Source organism: Macrobrachium nipponense, chromosome 33, assembly GCF_015104395.2.
Source record: "Macrobrachium nipponense isolate FS-2020 chromosome 33, ASM1510439v2, whole genome shotgun sequence".
Classification (NCBI taxonomy): domain Eukaryota; kingdom Metazoa; phylum Arthropoda; class Malacostraca; order Decapoda; family Palaemonidae; genus Macrobrachium; species Macrobrachium nipponense.
This window is the reverse complement of record NC_087219.1, coordinates 26,493,499-26,519,257: the sequence shown is the minus strand read 5'-3', so window position 1 is coordinate 26,519,257 and position 25,759 is coordinate 26,493,499. Positions and strand designations below refer to the sequence as shown.

Genomic DNA, 25,759 nt, shown 5'->3' with positions numbered 1-25,759 from the left:
GATAATATGTATTAGTGATTTACTGTAGAAGAACAGAAAATATTTCCCCTGTGAATGATCCATGTTAGTTCAATAATTGTTTATTAAAAGAAAAAATATATAAAAAAAAATTCCCCATAGAAACATCTGCGGCTCTCAGTGTGTGAGATCAAGTGTTCACCATAGAGTGAGTGGCAGCATGAACCGAGTGCATAAGCATTAGCCTAATATGATTTGTAAATCAACTTTCTACTTTTATAGCGTTATATCGAAAGTTATTATGATTTCTTTTGATAAACTACAAAGAAGTTTAGCATCTGCTTAAATGAAATATAAATAAGACACAAGTTGGCGTGGAAAAAAAAAAAGCGAAATCCAAGTTATATGCGCCATATGGTTAGGTCTACTCTAGAATCAAGAAAATATATTTTCCAGCTTGTTAGTTGTTAATTTCATCGAATTCCTCAATCGTGCAAATTTTTGCATGTGGAATTGCGTTCAGGGTTGCACCAAACAAGTATTTTCGTAGGTTTCCACCTTTTTTTTCAGTGCATAAGTGAAACTATTCTTGTCCATACGATCCGGAGTGTGAATATGCTTGGCGAGCATTATTCTAATTCGAGTATCTCCTGCTATGCTCTCTCTTTCTCTCTCTCTCTCTCTCTCTCTTTCTCTCAGGACCTTTTTATCTAGTCAGGAACAACCATAGCACTATAGGCCTATTGGTCATGCTCGGGTGCTTCTTTATATATATATATATATATATATATATATATATATATATATATATATATATATATATATCCCAAAAAAAACTCTTTATACAATAATGCTTGACTGGATCGAACTGATTACTGGTTGCCCGTGGAAATATGAATTTGGGTGGTATCACTCCCTAATGATATGCCCACTTGCGCAAATTCAGTCTTAAATTTCACGGCTGGAATATGATTAGAAGATATGAGGTAAAAGGTTGAAGTGAAAAAGGCGGAGTTAGGATTGTGGGTAGAGGTAGAGGTAGAGGGGGGGATGGGTGGTTGGGGTCTGTCTTCTCCCTACTTAACCAGGTGGTGATTTTACGGGTGTTCTGGTTGCTTGCGACCGTCTTTCTTATTTTTTATAAAGCGAGTCTGTTTCCCAGGTGCAAACATAATTTATAATACACTATGCTATTAAATATTATTAAATATTTGTTTCCGCATAGCTCGAAATAAACATACGTAATGTTGGTAATTCTGTGTTGAACGAAAATTTCAAATTGTTTCGTTTATATAATGTGAAGTAATTACTATACTTTGAAATAATTACTATTACCGTAATTTTTCTTATGATTGTTATAAATATCAAAGATTTGATATTTGTGCATCATATGTTAGCTTTATTTTGCTTGATAGAGCTTTCACTGCATAAAGAAAAAAAGTTTTTTAGCTACGTGTTATAGTTGCTAGTTAGTGAATTTCGAACGAAATCCTCTGAAATTTGTCACTTCACTTCTGGAACTTATTGTACTACATGGCAGGACATTCTTCTGAGAAGCTGTTACAGATTTGGCCAATGGCAACTAGTACATAAAATTATAATAACAATAAGTCAATGGTTATGGTGACCTTCAGTTCTTACTGTTTTAGTAGACGTAAGGTAATTTATATAATTCTTGTTAGACAGGCCACCCCCCCAAAAAAAAAACACACACAAAAAAAAAACAACGTCCTGCTTGACGTATCGTAGGATGGAGGGCAGAGTGCTCAGAAACAGGAGTGTCCTGGCTAAAGGAGGCATCACGTCTGGCTAACCTAACCAGGAACCACTACAATTCTTGGTAATTGGCAGTACATCTCGGTAAGAATACAAAAGAACACTAGTAAGTGTTAAGGCAGAATGTAAATTATAACCTAAGACAAGTGCATGCCTTTGACAAGAAAAAAATATGGTATTTCAAATGAAAACAAGGGAGCTACATGCCTTCATCCTTTGGCTTTGCTGTACGCGTCTCGAGCGGTGTAATTAGCCTAATTTCAAGTAATTTGAGCTTACGCAGGTAAGCATTCAATTACAATTACGCACGTACTACGAACACTCGATCATAGGCAACCTCGACTTCGAGTGGTAAACTTGAAATCTTGATAAGATGAAGACTAGTTCGTTTTTTCAGTCCACCAATTATGAAGGGTATTGCCATTAAGTTCAACGAAAGATTTCCATCATTACAATCCAGTGAACAAAATAACCTCTATTTGATTTTCTTAAGTTGCTTGATATTTTCAGTGAGACACTTGATTTCTGAACTAGTCTCAAATTTAACGCCAGATTCACAGCTATGTTTGTTCTAGCAACTAGCTTCCGAGTAGGTGTTCTTTTGAGCTTCATTAGCTGCAAATGTCAAGAGCCTCCGGTGTTATCATTCTGAATCTGTTCACCTTCTTTTATCTTTATTATATTCACGGAACCGTCATTTGTTTTTAGTCTGCTTCTTCATGTCTGTTTCCTGACTATCAAAGTTGGAAGCTTTTCCTTACCAAGATTTATACTTGAACTTAATCGTGTTTCTTTTCAGTCGTGTGATGTATGAATCTTCTTGTCTATATTCAACTCTTGCACAGATTGACAGAGAAGCGATAACACCAAAGTATCATGGACAAGCCTGTATCGAAGGTGGGGTCAGGAGGTCGAACGACTCCCCCCCCCCCCCCCCCCCCCCCCCCCCCCCCCCCCCCCCCCAATTTGTGGAAGTCCATAATTTCTGTGACTATCCTTTTCATTAAACTATACATAAAAAGTAATAAATATTAATTGTTTGTTTTTTTGGCAAGTCTTTTTTATTTATCTATTTATTTATTTACTTTTTAAAATTTTGTTATTAAACATCAGCATCATTCTTTAATAGCCGGAAATACAAGGATGATAATAGGAATATGATATAGTCATAGACCACCATATTTGTAAATGATTTTAAGTAAAGTTCTGTTAACCAAAGTCAGTACTTTGAATAACATCTAATCGGGTAGAAGGGTATAGTCCGCATACCCAATTTTTCTTCTTAATGTAACTAGAATAAAATTTTCAAGTAGTATTCCATATTGTTTATACCTATATGCAATGACATTATAGAAGAAAAGGTCCAGTTTTGGGAAAAGACCACATCCCCCATAAAAGAAAAGAAAAGAAAAGAAAAAAAAAAAAACTCTGGGTATGGACCTGATGGAGGAGGTAAGGTAGAAGAAGAGGGTGAACTCTGTCGCTGCCCAGTGCAGATGAACTCCACAGGTTATCAAGCTGAGGGACATATTCTGATAAGCAGTTCACGGCTTATATTCGTCAGGAGATAACATGACTCATCTACTAGTCAGTCTTACGAGTGTGCTTTTTATTATCGCGAAGCATCGAGGCATCCACCAAGTAATAAATGGTGATAGGGCCTGCGCCTTCTTCGTGTGTGAGTTTCAAAAGTCCGACTTCTTTTCTGAGGGGAGGATCTCATCATCTCACCAACAATGGCGGCTTCCAAGGGATTCCGGAGGATGGTTCTTGCTCCATGTCTTCGCCTGGGGAATACTCCTGTGTTTTCTTCTGTCGTTGCAAGTACTTTGGCTAAGGGCAGTGTCGCCAGTCGGGTGAGAATAACGCTTAATATTACGTTGGGTTTAAAAGAGGCTTTCTCCGTAACTGGGTCTAAAAGAGGCGTTCTCCGTAACACTCTGCATTAAAATCAGGCTTCCCTCCCTGGATGTATAGGCCTACTGAATGTTAGCGGGGTCCATCCTACAAACAGAACTAGGAGAGGTATAATTTATGTCATTCTGAATTGAAAAAAAAAAAAAATAGCTCATAACATTCTGCTTTAGACAAAATACGCAACAATGCCACCTTCGACATTGTAAAAGAGGAACCCTTTGAACAGTTTTGAATTAGGCCTATAAAAGACATTCTAGGCCCTAAGGAGACAGCACTTCACTAGTCTTAATTTAGGTCTAAACGAAATAAAAAAACTACAAATTAAAGCTAAAAAGGCAATAGTACTTAACCATATGCTAAACTGGTAGCTGAATCTAGACCCATATGAGATACATTTAGTAACCGTTGCTATATTATTGTGTTTCATTTGTATTTGAAAGAGGATTACAGTCTGCATGGAAACTATAGCACGAGTTTATCGGATTTAGATTGGTTGTTTGCGAGATATCTTATATCTGAAGGGAGTCACAGTGACATCAGCTGAATTTCCGATAAGGGAGTCTCGTTATCTATCTTTGTGGGTTTTAGTAAACTTCCTTTTGTAAACAATATTTCTCTCATTTATGCCCGTTTTCCTCAAACGCATTAAATTCGCGAGATCGTGCAGATAGGCCTACTATGTTTATGTTTATTCTCGTAGGCTGAATATAAGATAATGGCAAGGACTTTATTGCTCCTATTAATACATGTAGATCTATGTTTAAGTTTTCGCGATGATTAGTATATTATAAAAAAGAAATCTAATGGATGAGTCACCATGACTGATGTTTATAAACAAGTACAGAAGAAAGGTTTAGTCGGTCTGGCACTTTATAAACGGATTTTCTAGATAGGTTGAGCAGAAATGTATTAATATCATGTAAAATCTTAAATGATGACCTTTTTAGCTTGCCTCAGAGGCCAGCGAAATTTTTCTTTCTTAGACCCATATTCCAAAATGTATTTATTATTCATGTTTCTTTATCCATGTTCTTTATTATTATGCCATACATGTTCCAGATGCTTAGATTCTGTAGCTATCTTTCATCTTTATTTAAGAATTAATTAGCATAGGAGTTCTTGGTCTTATCGTTTGTATACATACGTAGTACTACGTAGGTCCTAGAAAACCTTTACAATTTTTCTATACTGTAGATTTTTACTACGGCTATTTCACAAGTAGTAATTTTTTGTTTTAATTTTTATGTTACCCCATCTGAATAATTAGAAAAAGACGATTAATTTCAAAATAAATCATGACTCTTGTCCCTCTTGTACGCATGCGTGGAGAAGGGTCCTGTTAATATCAGAATTCTCCCAAAACATGACCTCAGAGTTCCTTAAGTCACCGCCCTTCTCTCCAGGAGATGACGAATTCCTCGCCGGTCAGCGAAGCCCTTCCGAGCCAAGCTGACGTAGTGGTTATTGGAGGGGGCGTCATAGGATGCAGCACATTGTATCACCTGGCGAAACTCGGCGTCACCGACGCGGTTCTCTTCGAAGGAAACAAGATTACCTCAGGTGAGGTTCGTCTGTGCTCTGTTCGATCGTCCCGTTGCTTGAATGTGACGCGCGGTTACCTTATGTTTGAATGAATACAGGTTCACTAACATATCCAGGGGAGTGGGGTAGGGAAGCGGCGGAGAACCTGGGGACCACCCATGAAAAATAATGACAAAATAATAATATTGAAGACTTATATAATAATAACATGAATGAGGAATGTGAAACTGGGAAAAATTAAGTCTATCACAGAAATAATAAAATTTTGAGAAAAAAATAACAAGAAGAAAAATAATAACAATAATTTTAATGATCATATTAATGGATTCGGTATTTCTTGGCAGAATAGGAGATTGCTGTCCATTTCAGATTTCTACTTAGGTATTGAATAATATAACGAAGAAAATATATTACCCTAGAATTTTCCAGTAGCTTTTACCAAAGACACCTGTCTTCTATCTCTTTTATTGACAAACCAGAGAGATACCCTATTGCTAACTAATAAAATACGTAACAGTTTAAGATTTTTGTTTGTTGTTGTTGCTGCAAAAGGGCATATTAATATTATGCATTACATAACATCATAAGTTTCACCTTAAAACTTTTAAAATGCCCAAGGGCGACGGTTTCCTAGTCCAGTTGACGTCCAGATCATGACACAGAGATGACGGAGATGTTCTCTCTGGTGGAGAGGGCCAAGGGCTTCATGATGGTCACTTTAGGGAACTTTTACGATTTGCTGAAGGGAGGGATGACAGGGATTTAGGGAAACTCTTGGGGAAAGAATTGTAGCTTATACAAGTAAAACTACCTAAAATGAAATAATTCCTTCCATAGGTCAGTAATTGCCCAACATTTATATTAGAGAATAAAGCAGTTTCAATTTTATTTTTTGTGATTGCTATGAAAGTATGATATTCATAGAACTGAGCAATCGTATGTAAGTGTCAGGCATATTGATGCAGAGGAAGTTACCACGTGAGCACTTCTTGTATTTTGTTGAAATTGACGACTTGACAAGAAAGGGCATAACTGATGTGTTGTTAAAAGAATTGTCCGGATATAGCCTAAATCTTCAATATTTAATTGGTCAAAGTTATGATGGTACTACCAGTGCAATGAGTGGTGCAGTGAAAGGTTGTTAAGCTATTATAAGAGAGAAAAGTCGCGCTGCCCTCCATGTCCACCGTGAAGCTCACGTATTGAATTCAGTCATCTCTAAGTCTAGTGAGGTTCCAGCAATCAGAAACTGCTGGAATTATGCTAATGAAATCCTAGTTCAGTTTTCCGTTCATCACATAAAAGATTGAAAATCGTGGAAAATAGGATAAAAAAAGATAAAGAAAAGGGCTCCTCTCTTACTTTTAGATTGCATAAGTTTTGTGACACCCAGTGGTTAGAGAGACACAAGGCAATAATGGTATTAAAAAGGCTATTTCATGATGTTATTGACGCTTTGGGAATAATCAGTGACAGGAAAAATCCAGGTAATACTCGTCGCAGTTTACTGCAAAAGGTAGAAAATGAAATTACTGTTGTCTTAAATGTCGTTCATACCATATTCAGTGAAATACGACCATTATCTCAACAGGTTCAGCAGTAAATACAGATATGCTAGAGTGCCCCACTCGAATTAAGTTGGTTCAGGAAATTTTTCAGAAAAATGAGAGATGGAGAAAATAGATTCAATGATATCTAAGACGACGCAGTGGAAAAGGGCGCAGAAGACTTTGATGTTTCAGAGAATGTACAAAGCTTGGCCAGTAGGCATAACGCCGAGCAAATCCTCCAGTCTCCAACCCACGCGATTATTATCGCACAGCAGAAGTTTCATTCCATTTGTTGATTTTGTAATGGGTCAGTTCGGGGACCGCTTTACTAATCACCATTTCATTGCACGCTCATTATCTGCACTAGTCTCTAGCAATTCTAACCGTAGTTCTAGTGATGAGCTGATGCCAGCTCTAGAAATTTGTAATATCTCAGGCGTCAGTAGATCATAGAGATGATTATGCATCTAAATCTAATATATGGAAATGTCGATGAAGGGCTGAACCAAAAGAGTCTATTCCCAAGACAGTATTAGAGCGTTTGAGCAAAGCTCAGAAAATGATCCCATAGCGAAATGACCCTTACAGATATATGGGACAATACCTACTATATCCTATGCGACTGCAGACAAAGCGAAGTTTTTCGACCCTTAATGAGATAGAATCATACCGAGGCGAACACAGTTACAATGGGTTCAGAGAGAGTGAATCAGGGTCTCGCTAAATTGAGCATTCATAGTGAAATGACGGATGGCGTACTGGTACAGGCTATTCAGAGAGTAACAGATTTATTTTCGAGGAGGGCCTCGCGTAAAATAGATTTTGTTTTGTAATACACTATCTGATGTTATGAAGATGATTACAAGGAAAATTCGAATGATGATTGGTTGCCCTTTATATCCTTCTAATTTGCAATCAAAGAAGTTCCAAAATTTTGCAGATTTCATAACTTCGTCTGTGTTTAAGGAACTCCATTCTTCTGAAATCATTGATGGTATAGAAATACCCGAACGCACAGGGGCCACAAAAATTCTATGTATAAAAAAACATACGCTTGAACTTATTATATCGGCAATATGAAACTAACTAACGAGATGGAACATGGCAGCATCTCCATGCATTATGCCGGCTGTTTGAATTGCTAATCTGATTGACAGACACTAGCGAACATGTCCCATTGATGATGACGTCATCGCTAATCTTCTCTTCGAATTCGATATTTCAAGCGCTTGACATTATGATCATCTACATCCCAAAATGCTTTTAGGTTGTCAGTCACCTCATCTGATATTCCGAAGGTGAGTCAATACTTTAGATAACAATTACTGAATTCTAAGTGAAATGCATGCAGTCCCTCTCTCTCTCTCTCTCTCTTTCTCTTTGTTTATATATTTGTATAGTATAGAAATGTACGTATATATACATATACTTATATATATATATATATATATATATATATATATATATATATATATAAGCGAATACCACAGAGAAATGATAGGCAGATCAAGACGAAAGCGCTTGGATTTCTGACTATCATTTTTCTTGTGGTATTCGCTTATTTAATGAAGTCATGTGCATCTACTGTGATTTATATATATATATATATATATATATATATATATATATATATATATATATACAAAAACACACACTCACATATATATATATATATATAATATACATAATATATATATATAGATATATATATATATATTATATATTACCTATATATTGCAAATAACAACACCCACATATATTCATATTATATATATAATATATAACTAACTAAAATAATATAAATACTATTATATATATAATATATATATATGTGTATATATTTAAAAAATCACAGTAGATGCACGTGACTTCATTAAATAAGCGAATACCACAGGAAAATGATAGTCAGAAATCCAAACGCTTTCGTCTTTACTGAGACATTATCAGGGAACGAATGAAATACAATTGGAGAGAAAGTTACAGGTAAACAACAGATCAAAAATACCAGATGGTTAATTGTCAAAAGGGTAAAAGTTAAGAAGATAATCCAGGATTATCGGACATCACACGGTCATAAACCAAAAACATAGATTTAAGCCTAACAGAAACTACAAATTATCTGCACAGTTCAAAACATGTAAAAACTGAATATATTAATTTTGTTGCTTATATTTATCTACAACTTTTTCCATTATGAAGGCATCAAGTTTAAACCAAGACCTAAATTTAGAACATTTCCATTATTTGACTTGATGACACAAGATTCAATGATATTCCTTTTAACTGTGTCATTACATGGGATTAGGGCTCTTGCTTGACTCCAGTTAATAGGATGATCTAAATCTCTCATATGCACGAATAATGCATTCGATATTTGCCCAGTTCTCACAGAATATTGGTGCAGTTTGAGACGTTGTGAAAGAGACTTACCGGTCTGTCCGTAATAGACTTTATCACACTTTTTGCAAGGAATTTCATATATGCAGCCTGGAAGATCTTTAGGAGAATTTTTTATTACTAAACTCTTGACATTAATATTACTGAAAACATTTATGTTAAAAAGCTTTAAAATTCTAGGAACATCTAAAAACCTTTCATCATAGGGTAATTTTAAAATGTTATGCTCACTAAATTCAAGTTTGTCATTTGTTAAATAAAATGTTTTTCTAGCTCTTTTCCATGCCACATCTACAAAAGTCCTTGGGTATTTAAGTTTCAGTGCAATATCATAAATAGTTTTAATCTCAGCGTCAATAAACTGCAGGCTACAGACACATAAAGCCCTTAGGAACATCCCAGAAAAAACTTTTACCCTTTTGACAAATAACCATGTGGTATTTTTGATCTGTTGTTTACCTGTAACTTTCTCTCCAACTGTATTTCATTCGTTCCTTTACAATGTCTCAGTAAAGACGAAAGCGTTTGGATTTCTGACTATCATTTTCCTGTGATATTCGCTTATTATATATATATATATATATATATATATATATATATATATATATATATATATATATATACAATATGAAAATTGCTGTCCCCCATTAAACATTTCTGCACCCGCTAGTGTACTGGTTTTAGATGAACTATTATTGTTATTATTATTATTTTTTTTTTTGCTCTATCACAGTCCTCCAAGTCGACTGGGTGGTATTTATAGTGTGGGGTTCCGGGTTGCATCCTGCCTCCTTAGGAGTCCATCACTTTTCTTACTATGTGTGCCGTTTCTAGAATCACACTCTTCTGCATGAGTCCTGGAGCTACTTCAGCCTCTAGTTTTTCTAGATTCCTTTTCAAGGATCTTGGGATCGTGCCTAGTGCTCCTATGATTATGGGTACGATTTCCACTGGCATATCCCATATCCTTCTTATTTCTATTTTCAGATCTTGATACTTATCCATCCTCCCTCTCTTTCTCTTCAACTCTGGTGTCCCATGGTATTGCGACATCAATGAGTGATACTTTCTTTTTGACTTTGTCAATCAACGTCATGTCTGGTCTGTTTGCACGTATCACCCTATCTGTTCTGATACCATAGTCCCAGAGGATCTTTGCCTGATCGTTTTCTATCACTCCTTCAGGTTGGTGCTCATACCACTTATTACTGCAAGGTAGCTGATGTTTCTTGCACAGGCTCCAGTGGAGGGCTTTTGCCACTGAATCATGCCTCTTTTTGTAATGGTTCTGTGCAAGTGCCGGGCATTCGCTTGCTATGTGGTTTATGGTTTCATTTTTCGTATTGCACTTCCTACATATGGGAGAGATGTTATTTCCGTCTATCGTTTCTTTTGAACATATCTGGTTCTTAGTGCCTGATCTTGTGCCGCTGTTATCATTCCTTCAGTTTCCTTCTTTAGCTCTCCCCTCTGTAGCCATTGCCAATTGTCATCGCTGGCTAGTTCTTTAGTCTGTCTCATGTATTGTCCGTGCATTGGTTTGTTGTACCAGTCCTCTGTTCTGTCTGTCTTTCTCCTGTCTCTGTATATTTCTGGGTCTTCGTCTGCTTTTATTAGTCCTTCTTCCCATGCACTCTTTAGCCACGTCGTTCACTGGTTTTCAGATATTGCCCCAGTGCTCTGTTCTCGATGTTGACGCAGTCCTCTATACTTAGTAGTCCTCTCCCTCCTTCCTTTCGTGTTATGTATAGTCTGTCCGTATTTGCTCTTGGGTGTAGTGCTTTGTGTATTGTCATATGTTTCCTGGTTTTCTGATCTATGCTGCGGAGTTCTGCCTTCGTCCATTCCACTATTCCTGCGCTGTATCTGATTACTGGCACTGCCCATGTGTTTATGGCTTTTATGATATTTCCGGCGTTGAGTTTTGACTTGAGTATCGCCTTGAGTCTCTGCATATATTCTTTCCTGATCGTGTCCTTCATCTCTTGGTGTTTTATATCCCCTCCTTCCATTATTCCCAGGTATTTGTATCCTGTCTCATCTATGTGTTTGATGTTGCTCCCATCTGGTAGCTTTATCCCTTCAGTTCTCGTTACGTTACTTTGGCCTTTTTTGGTATGTTGACTAAGGCGCATTTTTCCTATTCCAAACTCCATCCTGATGTCCCAGATACAATCCTTACAGTCTGGATTAGGGTATCTATTTCCTTGATGCTCTTACCATACAGCTTGATGTCGTCCATGAACATCAGATGGTTGATTCTGTTGCCTCTTTTCTTGAGTTGGTACCCGGCATGCATCTTCTGTAGTACTTTTGTCATGGAAATCATGGCTACTACGAAGAGTAGTGGGGACAGTGAGTCGCCCTGGAAGATCCCTCTCCTGATATTAAGCTCTGCTAGTCTTATTCCAGAGCTTGTAAGTATTGTATTCCAGTGCGCATGTATTTTTGAGGAAGCTGATGGTGTTTTTCCTCTGACCCATATATTTTCAGGCATTCTATTAGCCACTATTATTATTATTATTATTATTATTATTATTATTATTATTATTATTATTATTATTATTATTATTATTATTATTAAAAACAGCTGAATTAAAATACAGTGCAACTACACAGTTTAACCATAACATTTACTCTCAAGTATTTCATTTTAGTTATATATGTATGCGTGTATATATATATATATATATATATATATATATACATACATATATATGTATATATATATGTATGTATATATATACACTAATATATATATATATATATATATATATATATAGTATATACATACATACATATATATATATATATATATATATATATATATATATGTATAATATATATATATGTATATATATATATATATTAGTGTATATCATATATACATAATATATCATATATAATATATATATATATATTACTATATACTATATATATTATATATAGATTATATATATTATATATATATATATACACGCATAAAAACATATATAAACTAAAATGAAATACTTGAGAGTAAATGTCAATGGTTAAACTGTGTAGTTGCACTGTATTTTAATTCAGCTGTTTTTAATAATAATAATAATATATATATATATATATATATATATATATATATATAGTATATACATACAGATATATATATAGATAGATATATATATATATATATATATATATATATATATTAGATATACATATATACAAACTACATACATGCATAAATAATATATATATATATATATATATATATATATATATATATATATAGATATATATAATATATAATTTACTGTACCCATAGAATTGTCCACATATTTACAGACATCATCTGATTAAAAGGTGATAAAAATGATCATAATAATACTGTACAGTGTATGAAAACAAAACAGTACACACCCAATAAACACTTATGTGATAAATTAAAATTACATTCTGTGAACTAAATAAAAAAAAAACGATTTCTCATACCACTCGTACTTGAGATACAGAGTAATAAAATGAAAATGAAAATTTTTTGGACTTATCATATGAAGATTGCAACATGTCAATACTGCGTCTGAAAACAAGAGCGGTGTCTGTAACATGGTGACCTTTTGATAACAGTTATTCAAGTTACATTACTTAAAAGTGCGTTACCCAAGCATTTCATGAAAGAGACTTTTCTGCGGGTGATGGAAATTATGAGAATTATCACAGGTTACTGACACCATTTCCTTGCAACAGAAATAATATACTCTTCTGTAAAGTAACCTCTGGTCTAAAAAATGCTTAGCTCCCAGCTCGTTTTATCTGACGCCTGTTCACTGTTCAGTCTCTCGTCTTTTTCGTTGCATTTTTCGTATTATAAAACGAAGGCAAGATGAACTTTGTGCGGAACGTTAACTTGATGAAAAGTAAACTCTTTTTGCGAGACTCATAAAATTTGTATCGTTTGTAAATTCATTAAGTTTTGAAGTGCCATTATCTTTTACGATCAAGGCGCCTCTCTCTGTAGCTGTGATAAACTGTTTTAAGTTGTACGTTTTGTGCTAAGTTTGTATTTTTACTATGATGTTCAGCCAATGTTATTCTCAAGCTGAAGCCTTGATGGTTGCCATAAAACGTTCAAATAAAAAAAGGCAAAAAAAAAAAAAAAAAAAAAAAAAAAAAAAAAAAAAAAAGAAAAAAAAAAAAAAAAAAAAAAAATTAACCATATGTGCATACCGGAATACCAATAACCTTATGATTTTAGAATCCTTGCACACACACACACACACGCACACACATACAGACACACAAACACACAGAGATGGAGGTAAAACCTCCAAAGGTGTTAGAAAATGTTTTTGCAATACTGTGACCAGTGACGGAAAGATATATGATAACTTCGTAATGTTTACACTGGAGTGAAAAATGTCTACTGACAGAACAGATATCTTTCTACATATTTCTTATAAGCAGTAAAACTCTTCACTTTCCTTTGAACTTTTCCTCCGCCAGACAAGTGACCTTTTCTTACATCACCGAAAATCTCCCATTCACAGGGACGACCTGGCACACAGCAGGGCTGCTGTCAAGTCTTCGACTGAGCGAGACAGAAGTGAAGCTGGTTCAGACCACGCGGGATCTCCTGATGAGGCTGGAAAGTGAGACGGGAGTCAATCCAGGTTGGATCAACAATGGCACGCTTATGGTAGCTGACAGTAAGGTGAGTCTCACTTCCGGCAGCTGACAGTAACTTGAGTTCCACTTCTGGTAGCTTCAAGTAAGTAAATTTCCATTTTTGGTAGCTATCAATTAATTTCTATGGGTTTCAGAGACAGTGCAAGCACATTTTTTGGCAATAACTCTGTACCGAACACTCGTATCAGAACGAGATTTTGCTATAGTGTATTACACCCAGTGCCGTAATTTATAAGGGTATAGTGAATCATTAATTGTAAAGAATAAAGACACTTGTCCCTGTACCAAGAGGCAAAAACTCCATTAGCCAGAAATAGATACGAACATAACAGTAAAAAGCTCCGCTAACCCTCTCCCCCCTCCTCCACCGCCACATCCCAGTACTTTTTCCTTCCGGTACCTTTCCTTCTCTTTCTCTGAGAGTTGCTTCAGTTTAAACTTATTTTGTATGATTTTTCAATCTATCTATCTATCTAAAAATATACATTGTTGTATGTATATCTAACGATCCAGTCGGTTGTTAGCTGCCAGTTGACTGACTTATTTATGCACTGATCCGCTCTCTCTCTCTCTCTCTCTCTCTCTCTCTCTCTCTCTCTCTGAAAGTTACTTCAGTTTAAACATTTTGTTTGATTTTTTTTCTTCTATCTATCTATCTATCTAATAATAGTTTACATTGGTGTATATCTCTAACGATTCACTCGGTTGTTACCTGCCAGTTGACTTATCTATATATGCAATGATCAGCCCATTTCTCTCTCTCTCTCTCTCTCTCTCTCTCTCTCTCTCCTCTCTCTCTCTCTCTGTGTGTGGTAGTGGTACCTACTGTAAATGGTTATTAGAGTGAGAGATATCTGAATGTATGGTGGAACAGTAAAACGATAGACATTATGATTTATGGTAAAGCGACTGTTATGTGTGCATCGGTATAATCAAAGGTTTAACTCTAATGAATGTCCGGTAGAAAGGCTCAATTTTTATTTGTAACACAGAATAACTATAACCAGTTACCTATTCAAACCAATCTGAAGGCAATTGGCGGCTCCTCATGGCTAAAAAAGTTAAAAAGTTGCGTGACAAACGAATTTCTGCAACCGTGCCGACAGTTAAGTTCCGTGGTGGCCATCTCTTCTTCACCTTCGCAATACAAGTACTATATTGTCGATACCCTGAGTCCGCATGAGGATTACGAAGAAGCTAACCAACCACAAGTATAACAGTCGCTTTACCATAAATCATAGTATCTATCGTTTTACTGCTCCACCATACATTCAGAGATCTCTCACTCTAATAACCATTTACAGTAGGTACCACTACCACAGAGAGAGAGAGAGAGAGAGAGAGAGAGAGAGAGAGAGAGAGATGAGCGGATCAGTGCAAATAATAAATCAATCAACTGGCAGGTAACAACTGACTGGATCGTTAGATATAAACACCAATGTAAACTTATTAGATAGATAGATAGATAGAAAAAAAAATCATACAAAATATCTTTAAACTGAAGTAACTTTCAGAGAGAAAGAGAGAGGCATGAGCAGATCAAAACATAAGTAAATCAGTCAACCTACTGGATCGTTAGATATATACAACAATGTATGTTATTAGATAGATAGATAGATAGATAGATAGAAAAATCATACAAAGTAGGTTTAAACTGAAGCAACTTTCAGAGAGAGAGAAGGGAAGGTGAGAGAAGGAAGAAGGACGTGGGTGGCGGTGTAGGTGGGGGGAGAGGGTAGGCAGAGCTTTTTACTGTTGTGTTCGTGTCCATTTCTGGCTAATGGCGTTTTTGCCTCTTGGTACAGGGACAAGTGTCTTTATTCTATACAATTAATGATTCTAGATACCTTTATAAATTACGGCACTGGGTGTAATACTCTAGAGCAAAATCTCGTTCTGATACGAGTGTTCGTTACAGAGTTATTGCCAAAAAATGTGCTTGCACTGTCTCTGAAATCCATAGTAGTTCAGTTTTACTTCTGGTAGCTGACAATAAGTTGGTTTCTACTTCTGGTAGCTGTCAGTAAACTAGTTCCAACTCTGCTAGTTGAGTTGATTGTAAGGTAAGTCTCACTTCTGGTAGCTGACAGTAAGTTGAGTCTCACTTCTGGTTTGAGAGTAAGTTGAGTTCCACTTCTGGTAGCTGAGAGTAAGTTGAGTTCCACTTCTGGTAGCTGAGAGTAAGTTGAGTTCCACTTCTGGTAGCTGAGAGTAAGTTGAGTTCCACTCTGAATAGCTGAGAGTAAGTTGAGTTCCACTTCTGGTAGCTGAGAGTAAGTTGAGTTCCACTTCTGGTAGCTGAGAGTAAGTTGAGTTCCACTTCTGGTAGCTGAGAGTAAGTTGAGTTCCACTTCTGGTAGCTGAGAGTAAGTTGAGTTCCACTTCTGGTAGCTGAGAGTAAGATGAGTTCCACTTCTAGTAGTTGACAGTAAGTTGAGTTCCACTTCTGGTAACTGACAGTAACTTGAGTTCCACCACTGAAAATCTAAAATCATGGAAGCAGTCAATGGACCTGCTAGGATATCATAATCTGGTATCCACTGGACTCACATCATTAATCATATTTTTATTGTTTTTATTCATTGTTTACAGATTCGACTGAACGAATATAAGCACTTGAAGACACATGGAAGATCACACGGTATAGATGCCATTCTCTTGGATGTGAAGGAAACTAAGGAACTCTATCCTTTGCTGAATATGGATGGTTTAGAAGGATCCCTCTACATCCCAGCAGATGGTACTTGATTATCATAAGTATTTTCTACTAAGTAAAATTATTATAAACTCTAAAGGTCAGGTGAAGAGGATTTGGATTATTACCTTTAAACAATTCACCTCGTACTAATGAAAATCTCTTCTTTCATTTTATCATTTGTAATTATTTTTAAACGAACAACATATTCTTTGGAGGTCTGAATTTCAAGTCAATGGCGCCCCCTGTGGACTTGCTTCATATGAACAGGGTTTATCTTCTGAATTATATTGTTAGTCCTAAATTTGCACTTTTTTTATGGAAATGACACAATGTTTTGTCTTCTAGGTACCATTGATCCTGCTGGTTACTGCACTGCTATGATAAGATCAGCCAAGAGAGCTGGAGCTACAGTGTTGGAAGACTGCCCAGTATCTGGCATCAGCACAGCCGATACTCTTCTTGGTGGCAGGAAAATCACTGAGGTACACACACCCTATGGTGTGATTAAGACCAACGCTGTTGTCAATGCCACAGGTAATGTTTTGGTTCCTCCAAAAAATCCTCCTGTCTTTTACCCTCTATATATTAATATAATTTTACAATGACATTTTCACACTGAACTATCATGCTGGAGATAGGATGATTTTGGTTCTAAAGTACAGAACTTGAATTTGATGGGAATATGAACAAAACAGTCAAAATTAATGCTCATCTCTTATTGACTGCTGACTGACTAAGTCAACTGTCACCCATGTCCCAACCCAAAAAGCATAAGTTTGAATCCCAGTTAGGCTAGGTGTGCATAACCTACATCCTTTGGGTGTAAGTTACGCCTTATGTATATTGAAATAATGTTTAGAATAACATAAAAGTGATTTGTAAAACAAGTTATATACAATTTAAGGGTGTATCACTCTGCAATAAGACATGTAATAAACACATGTCTGTAACTTATCACACACACACACACACAGCACAAACAGGTTGAATACAAGTCAGGAACTTACTGGTAGTGCCAATCAGTGTGACAAAGATGCATTCTCCACATATAGTTGTTAACTTATTTCCAACCTGTTTGTGAAATATAGTTGTTAAATTGCTGATGTGTATGCATGGCATATTTTACTGTAGTCTGGATGCTCCTTTTCTCACACAACTTTATTGGTTTATTCTAGGTGGGTGGGGCAACAAAATAGCAAACATGGTTGGCCTCCACATACCATTGGTGGTTCTGGAGCATTCGTATGTGGTAACGGAGGCGATTTCTGGCATTGAAGGCATGCCAAATTTACGTGATCCCAAATCCAGCACCTACCTCAAGTTACAAGGCGATGCTTTGGCCATTGGTGGATTTGAAACGAGCCCTGTCTGGGCCAAAGTGGTGAGCCCAAATAACGTATTGTTTCCTGATAGATAGATAGGCCCTGAGACAGATAGAGGGAGTTTGGGAGAACGCTGTTCTGAGATTTGTAAAAAGAATATATTTTTACAAAAATGAAATGTCCTTGATTATATGAGGATTGTATTTAGAGCTGTTTCATAGTATGCAACAAAGAATTTTTGTCAAATATTTCCTTAATGCAGAGGCCTTTGACTTATCTGATACTTTAGCTGTTTGGCTTCCTAAATAACGAAATATTTCTAACAAAGACCTTCTAGTAAACCTTATGCTAACAGCAATTCCACACACTGTCTAGCCTAAATTAACCTGTACTCCTTACTTACCCTTATATTTAAGAGAATTACCCCAAAAATGCTTAACACCAACGATGTTTGCCTAACAAAAACTGTTTTGATTCAGCGATAGATAAAGTAATCTTCAAACTATATGCATTGTAAATGAATGAGGGATTATCTAGTCGTACATAGGTAAATCTAGAAATAGATAAAGAAGTATTTTCTTCTTAACAGAGCACTTTTATCACAGAGGTTTGCTTTTGAATTTTTTGAAAATTTCCATTAGCCTTTTGAAAGAAACTAAGATTTCTCAAGTTTTAGTGCTAATTTGGAAGAAAGAATATTAGTGTGACAACCCCATAGCCAGTTTTGGAAAGGAACTAAGCCGAGCTCCAGAGGCTTTGTAGCCAGTAAAACCACTCTTTGTCCCTTGGGCACATTTCCTGTTGAAGATAGTCATTGGAAGTAGAAATATATGATCTTACTATCTAAGGACTATAATTTTAGAATTCAGGCACATCTACCAACTTTAGGATATCAGTCTAAAAAACACAAAATTCTTCTACTTTTCCATTACAGTTAGAGACAGACTCGCCTTTCCAACTCTATGAACTAAACTGGGATGCTTTTGGCGAACTCCTTGAAGGAGCCGTTAAGCGTGTTCCAGTTCTAGAGCACACAGGGATAAAGTCTACCATCTCTGGGCCTGAGAGTTTTACCCCTGATCATGCTCCTGTCATGGGTGGGTTTATTCATCACTGCTGTAGTATACAGTTGTCTGTGAGCCGACTGTTGAGCGCAAGACAAGGGAGCACAGTAACAGTTGAGCGCCGACATTGAGCGCCATCAATTTAAATCAATCCGTTTGAAAAAGTAAACAATGTTGTTTATTTTTTGCTTGGCTCTCACAATCGGTTGGTTGTTATCGTTAAAATTAGCCCGTTGCATTTATTCAGAAACAGTATGTTTATTTGTTAAAATCAGCCCATTTAGGAAATTTCAACAAATCTTTCTCGAAGGAAAATTAGTTTTGTTTTACTTCAGTTCACAGAACGCACAAAATGGAGAAGATAACATCGTCCAAAGGCAAAGAAAATATATTGCACGAAGGGTACTGTTACAGACTAGACAGAGTGAGTACTTAAGAGTGGTTAAGAGTCATGGCTTAGTGTAAATGGAAAGTCTAAAGAAAGGCTACGTGTGTTTGGAGATGAATGCACATCTTCTAGTGATCACGATCATGTAGTACCAGATCCTGCAAAGTCAGCGGCTAGCAGCATCAGATGATCCACCAGGGCGAATCTTCATTCAAGAGACCCAAATTAATTTGCATTGTCATTCGTTCCTCCCAGTGATATTATAAATGTATTTGAATCTTTACAAGATGTCATTCCTGACGAGCTAAATGATTTGGTCTTTTACTTCGAAGACACTTGTATAGGAAGACCTTGCAGGAAAGGAAGAAGAAGAAGAAGAAGAAGAAGAAGAAGAAGAAGAAGAGATGCTATGTTCCCCCAAATATCTTGAGATCTATGAACTTGTTATCAGTGAACATCCGCGTACAAGTAATTTGTGACTAGGGTGGAATCGGGCAATGCAAGTGGCAATTGGCCATATGCAACCTATAATTTACAAATTCATAGATATTTTGAGATTGGAACAAAATCATACATCATATAAAGTTATCCGAATAGGTACTGGGCAGCATGAAGATGCAAAGCAAAGTAAATACGTAAGAGTCAATGAGGCTATATCAAAATTTGTTGGTGAATATTCTTCAAGAGACCGACTAGAATATCTTCGTTCAATGTCTTATTATTACCTACAGAAGTAGAAATTTGGTTTTATAAACTGTTTTTAACATGATTTTGTTTAGATATAATTTTTATTTACATGTCATAGCAAATAAAACTTAAAACTGTAAATTTTTTCCCATGCATAAGTAGAAATTTGGTTTCATAAAATGTTTTTAGATAGTTTATGGTACTTATATGTCATACATAACAATTTAAGCTGTCGCAATTCTGTTTTTGACATAATTTTATTTAGATATAATTTTATTTACAGGTCATAACAATTAAAGCTTAAAACTGTAAATTTATTTTTGGCCCTCAAATGTCGGCGCTCAAATGCTACTGCGCTCAATTGTCGGCGCTCATTTGTCTTGCGATCAGTAAAGCTCGAATAAATCTTACAGAGATTTATTTAGCTGTACTATCAACTTTGTTTCATTTAGTGACTTCATCACAACAATGTATTTCATAACAGTTCAATAAACTTATTCATTACCAAACATGGATCACATTTTTGAGAAGACATCTTTTTTTCTCTACATTTAGGAGAGGACCCCAATGTGGAAGGATTCTTCCACTGTTGTGGCTTCAACAGCTACGGCATGAGGCTGAGTGGCGGTTGCGGAGATCAAATGGCCAAGTGGATAGTCCGTGGGAGACCGGAGCTTGATATGTTTAGTTTTGATGTTCGTAGGTAAAGATTTCAACTCTCTTGATGGGACACATTTCGGGGATTAGAATGTAATCTGAAATGTAAATATATATGGCATGAATTGTTAAGCTTTATATGCGCGTTTTTCACTTTACTGTGTAACAAAATGAAGAGAAATAGAAACTTAGTTCAGTGTAAACTGTAGTTGGTACTAGCCAGAACATGCTAACAGGAAAGAATATTTTGCAGGAAAGAATATTTTGCATGAAGTTCAAGTTTTATAGAAAGGAGATGAGAGACGGGTCTTTGTTTCTTCAAGTTTTTATCATTCTTATTTAATAGACCCATGACCACCAGTTAATCCTGTCAATTCAGCGATGATTTCCTTGTGATAGCAGGTGTTTTCTTAGAGTCTGGGTACTTCCTCGTTGGACGAGTGGATTTCGCGCTCGGCTACTGATCCGGTGGTCCGAAGTTCGATTCTCGGCTCGGCCAACTCTGAACCAGAGGAATTTATTTCTGGTGATAGAAGTTCATTTCTCGATATAATGTGGTTCGGATCTCACAGTAAGTTGTAGGTCCCGTTGCTAGGTAACCAATTGGTTCCTAGCCACGTAAAAATATCTAATCCTACGAGCCAGCCCTAGGATAGCTGTGGTCTGGTTAAACTAAGATATACTTAACTTGAAGTTTGGGTGAAGTTGAAGATAGTGCAATTAAGGCTGTGTCGCAAAAAAAGTGTCTTTGCGTCTTTTGACAAGTTGCCCCAAAGTTAGCAAAAAGTAACCAATATACCTTGCTTACCAACAGGCTGCATGCACCTCTAAGCTCTAAGAAGTCTTGGGTAGATTCCAAGGTTCATGAAAGTTACTCCAAGAGGTATTCCATTCACTTTAAACACGACGAACCTCTGGCTGGGCGAGGACAGCGACTTTCTCCATTGCATAAGGTACGTGGTATTGCTGAAATAATGTTCTGTGAAGAGCTGTCCTTGGAAGGCTTCTTACAAAAGGCTCACAGAGATGCTAAAAATGACTCAGTCAGCAATGTATCAGTCAATCTAAAACTACAATATGCCAGAGCATGCATAAAGAGGCTTCAGCAAAATCTACCAGGGGCATAACTAGCAGCAGGTCCTTGAGGTTTCTCAGGTATGCAAATATTTTACAACTGAAAAGTTGTGGTTCCATTATCAGTTACCCTTTTTACAAAGATTTAATAAGGACTTGCAGAGGATATTGCTATTGTTTCTTTTGCTTACATTTTGAGGTAGTTAGTCAAGTCAGAATCATACATCCTTATTTAATTATGAATTACAAGAATTGCAGTATAATCTGTATATGAGTGAGTTCTTCCTCCATCTATGACACATTGGAACTGCAACTGAAAATTTCTCATTTTCATGATCAAAGATGAATTAAAGTTCTCATTAATTCTCTGATAAGTTACAATAGCCCCTCCATACATTTGACGAATTGTTTATCAAAGTAAATGAAACATGAAAATAATTTTTTTTCCAGTTACTGGAGGCACAAGGGTGTGTTTTCCAAGAGCGCTGTGGCTGGGAACGACCCAGCTGGTTCAACACAGAACAAACGCCGGCACAGCCTTACGACTGGTATGGCTGCTATGGCACCAAACTGAACAGTGACCAAAGGTACCACAATGCTCTCAAACTTGACTATTCATATGGCTTACCTGATCATCATCATCTGGTAAGTAAGTATTCATAATGGGAAAACAATACCTCTTTTGATCTTTTGTATGCAGGATGTAGGCTATCTTCAGAAATAGTAAAGGGAATAGAACTCCAATAATATCCAGCTTGTTCTGTCCATTGTGATCATGCATGACTCAGCAATCACGTATACCTGAGCTAATAAATATTCAGTTAGTCTAGCGTATTTAAGTTATATAAAAATAGGTAGCTTGAGGTTTCTCATCAGCACAGTTTTCACGAAATGAGAAAATAGGATACACTGAATGTGTCTGGATGGTATTTATGCCATAGAGACAACACAAGCCTGAGACAAGCCCACAGCTTGACAGAATGGTCATGCAACATGCATACAAAAGATAATTAAATATTTCGGGAAATCAAGAAAATGAACAAAAGATATTAGGAAATCCTTTTTTCTCGGTAATCTGAGGCATCATATAAACTTGTTTCACTAACAGCTTGCCAAGGAATGTCTTTCATGCAGAGAAGCAGCAGCCATCTTTGACCTGTCCCATTTTGGAAAGTTCCATTTGGTAGGCCCTGATGCACAGCAAGCGGCCGACTGGATCTTTTCAGCCAATGTCAACAAGAGCCCCGGGTCTACTGTTTACACCTGCATGCTAAACCAGTGGGGTGGAATAGAAGCTGACTTAACTGTAGTAAGTGCTTACTCTATATAGATGACTTTCTAGCTTTAATACATTTATAAAAGCCCATTTATTTTCAATCAGTGTTTAAATATTCATTATCCTTTATTTAAACTTGTTCAAATGAAACATCCTTGTTAATCTTTCATTTTCAATTACTACATTTATTTTTTGGACTCTATTTTAGGGTAAGACCAATTATGACTTTGGCTTACAATGAAGCACAATGAAGCACGTCATTTCATGCATACCATAACCATGTTTCCTTGATTTTCCGTCAGAGCATATGTGAAAACGATGCAAGATCTGAGTTTGGACCTTCATTTGAAGGCCGAAGTTTTTACCTGGTCGTAGGCACAACAACAGCAACGTACTGCTCTTCTCACATACTCAAGGAAATCAGGAAGCATGGCTGGGATGTGCAACTACTGAACAGCACTGAGGACCTGGCCGTACTGTCGCTACAGGGACCCTGTAGCAGAGAAATTCTTCAGTCTGTTTCTGATGATGAGTTCAGCAATGAATCTTTCCCATTTTCTACGCATAAAATAGTCACTGTTGCTGGGTATGAAGTCAGAGCTATGAGGATTACCTTTGTTGGAGAAATGGGCAAGTATCTTAGACCCTTGTAGTGAAGTAGTACTTTATTTGCTACACCAAGTTTTCACTTTGGATTTTTCCTGCACACCATAAATGTGTTTGTGTCCTAGTTGTAAAGCATAATATATAAAGATTGACGTTTTATAAGGTTGTCAATGTAACAATATTTGTTATGCCCTCTGGCCTATTTCGAAAATACTGATATTTCTGGAGTTCTTAGGTTTTGACCTGTAACTGATCAAAAAGAGGCATTTGATAGCTGCTAATACTTCTGCGTAACAAAGTCTTCTTTTCTGGGAAGGATGGGAACTCCACATGCCAAAAGAATCAGCCATACCCGTCTACGAGGCTCTGATGGCTGCAGGAAAACCCTTAGGTCTGATAAATGCAGGGTATCGTGCCCAAGATTCCCTCGCTGCTGAAAAGGTAGCTAACTTAGATTTGACTTTTGTACGAGATATGACTGCTATATGACTTTTTTTAGGAGTACATATAACTGGGACATCACTAAACAGACACTGACCGGTATAATACACAATTTATTCACTTGTAGGGCTGAGGAAAATACTTCTTACTCACTCCAGACCACGGTCGTTTCCAACATTCTTGATCATTTTCAAAACAATAGCATGAAAAGTGTGAACATTGAAAATTAATTCACACGACCCCAAAACTAATTTACTGATTGGATTTGAAGGGGTATCGTCGTTGGCACAGTGACATCCGTCCAGAAGACACCCCACTGGATGCGGGCCTGGTCTTCACCTGCAAACTTTCCGGTGACGTCAACTTTCTCGGTTGCCAGGCGCTGAAACGTCAGAGGTCTGCTGGAATCTCCAAAAAGCTCGTGACTCTGACCCTAAAGGACAGGACGCGACCTCTCTGGGGTAACGAGGTCATTCTAAGGGATGACCAGCCTCTAGGGTCTGTTAGGAGGGCTGAATATGCTTTCAGTCTAGGTAGAACTATCTGCTACGGGTATGTACGGCACCCTGGGAACGAGGGAATCACGAGAGACTTCCTGGAATCGGGCACCTGGAACATAGAATCCATGGGAGAGGTTTTGGAAGCATCACTACATACGAAGCACCCGTTTGATCCGAAGAACATGAGAGTGAAGGGTCTATAATGAGACCAGAACACTGCTTTAAAAACTGCCATGGGAAGAGTCATCTGTCTGAAGTGATACTAAATATGTGTAAAAAGTACATGGCGTTTAGTTTTGCAGAATGCGCTACAGTTTCGAGGGAGGTAACAGCCCTAAACCTAATAGACGCTAGGTCACTTTTAGCTGTTGTGCCTTCAAATTTGATTACCTTCTGCAACCGAATGCTTTGAAAACATAACTTATTTTATTTACCATAAGAGACACTAACAATATTCAAAATAAATCAGAATTCGTTTAATCCAAAAGAAACAACAAAACTGAAGAAAATACCAACGTTAATTTTCAGTCTCCTTGCTTTTCTGTCGCAAATGGAAACTTATTTTTTTTTTATTTTTACTTTCGATTTTACTTGTGTCTACCAATTGTTGGTTTTAATACACTACGGTGAAGGAACTGTCTACATTTGCATCCAAAGTAAAATTATTTCTTTTCATCTTTACGTTTCAATTAATTACAAATTCCTTTTCATTAATTTATTGATTAACATATTTTTCTTTTCCAATAATCGCTTTCTTCTCTGTACATTCTCTTAACTCTTTTGATGATGCTTCTCTGCCACACTGGTATTTGTAAGTTTCTTTCAGGTTTCTAAAGGACGTCTACATGCTTCAGCCACTTAGTTTGGCCATCTTCGGGACGGGATCTTTGTGTGCAGTGAGCTACTTCGGTGGGATTCGTGCTAATTATTGCAATTACGTGGCTTGAGGAGACTGGTACCCTATTTTTCATTGGGCGCTGCTTATGGCGTCGTGCATGATGTCATCAGGGGGACGGCTTCTGAATGGCTGTCCTCTCCGTTGATGACCGAAAACATGATGAACATCGGGCAGCTGCTTAGTAATACCAGTATGCCAGAAAATCAATTTATTGGAAGAATTGAGAGAGTTCTGTATTTGATAAATTCTGTAAATTGTGCCACTATATTCAATAAAATAATAACAATAATACAATAATAATAATACTATTTTATTGGAAGTTTGAATTTCAAGTCAATGGCCC

The 25,759-nt window shown here is 36.6% G+C and overlaps 1 protein-coding gene across 1 annotated transcript; it reads left to right on the top strand.

Annotated features, from left to right (window-relative positions):
• Nucleotides 1-2,769: 2,769 nt before the first annotated feature.
• On the top strand, nt 2,770-25,193 carry LOC135203034 (sarcosine dehydrogenase, mitochondrial-like). The gene is made up of 14 exons (XM_064232615.1): nt 2,770-3,590; nt 5,055-5,211; nt 13,667-13,830; nt 16,398-16,545; nt 16,849-17,037; nt 17,679-17,884; nt 18,760-18,922; nt 20,520-20,667; nt 21,436-21,574; nt 22,146-22,340; nt 22,804-23,004; nt 23,274-23,601; nt 23,894-24,018; nt 24,290-25,193. Exons 1-14 carry the CDS (start codon nt 3,471-3,473, stop codon nt 24,719-24,721), a joined length of 2,715 nt encoding a protein of 904 aa, XP_064088685.1. The 5' UTR covers nt 2,770-3,470; the 3' UTR covers nt 24,722-25,193.
• The last annotated feature ends 566 nt before the right edge of the window (nt 25,194-25,759 follow it).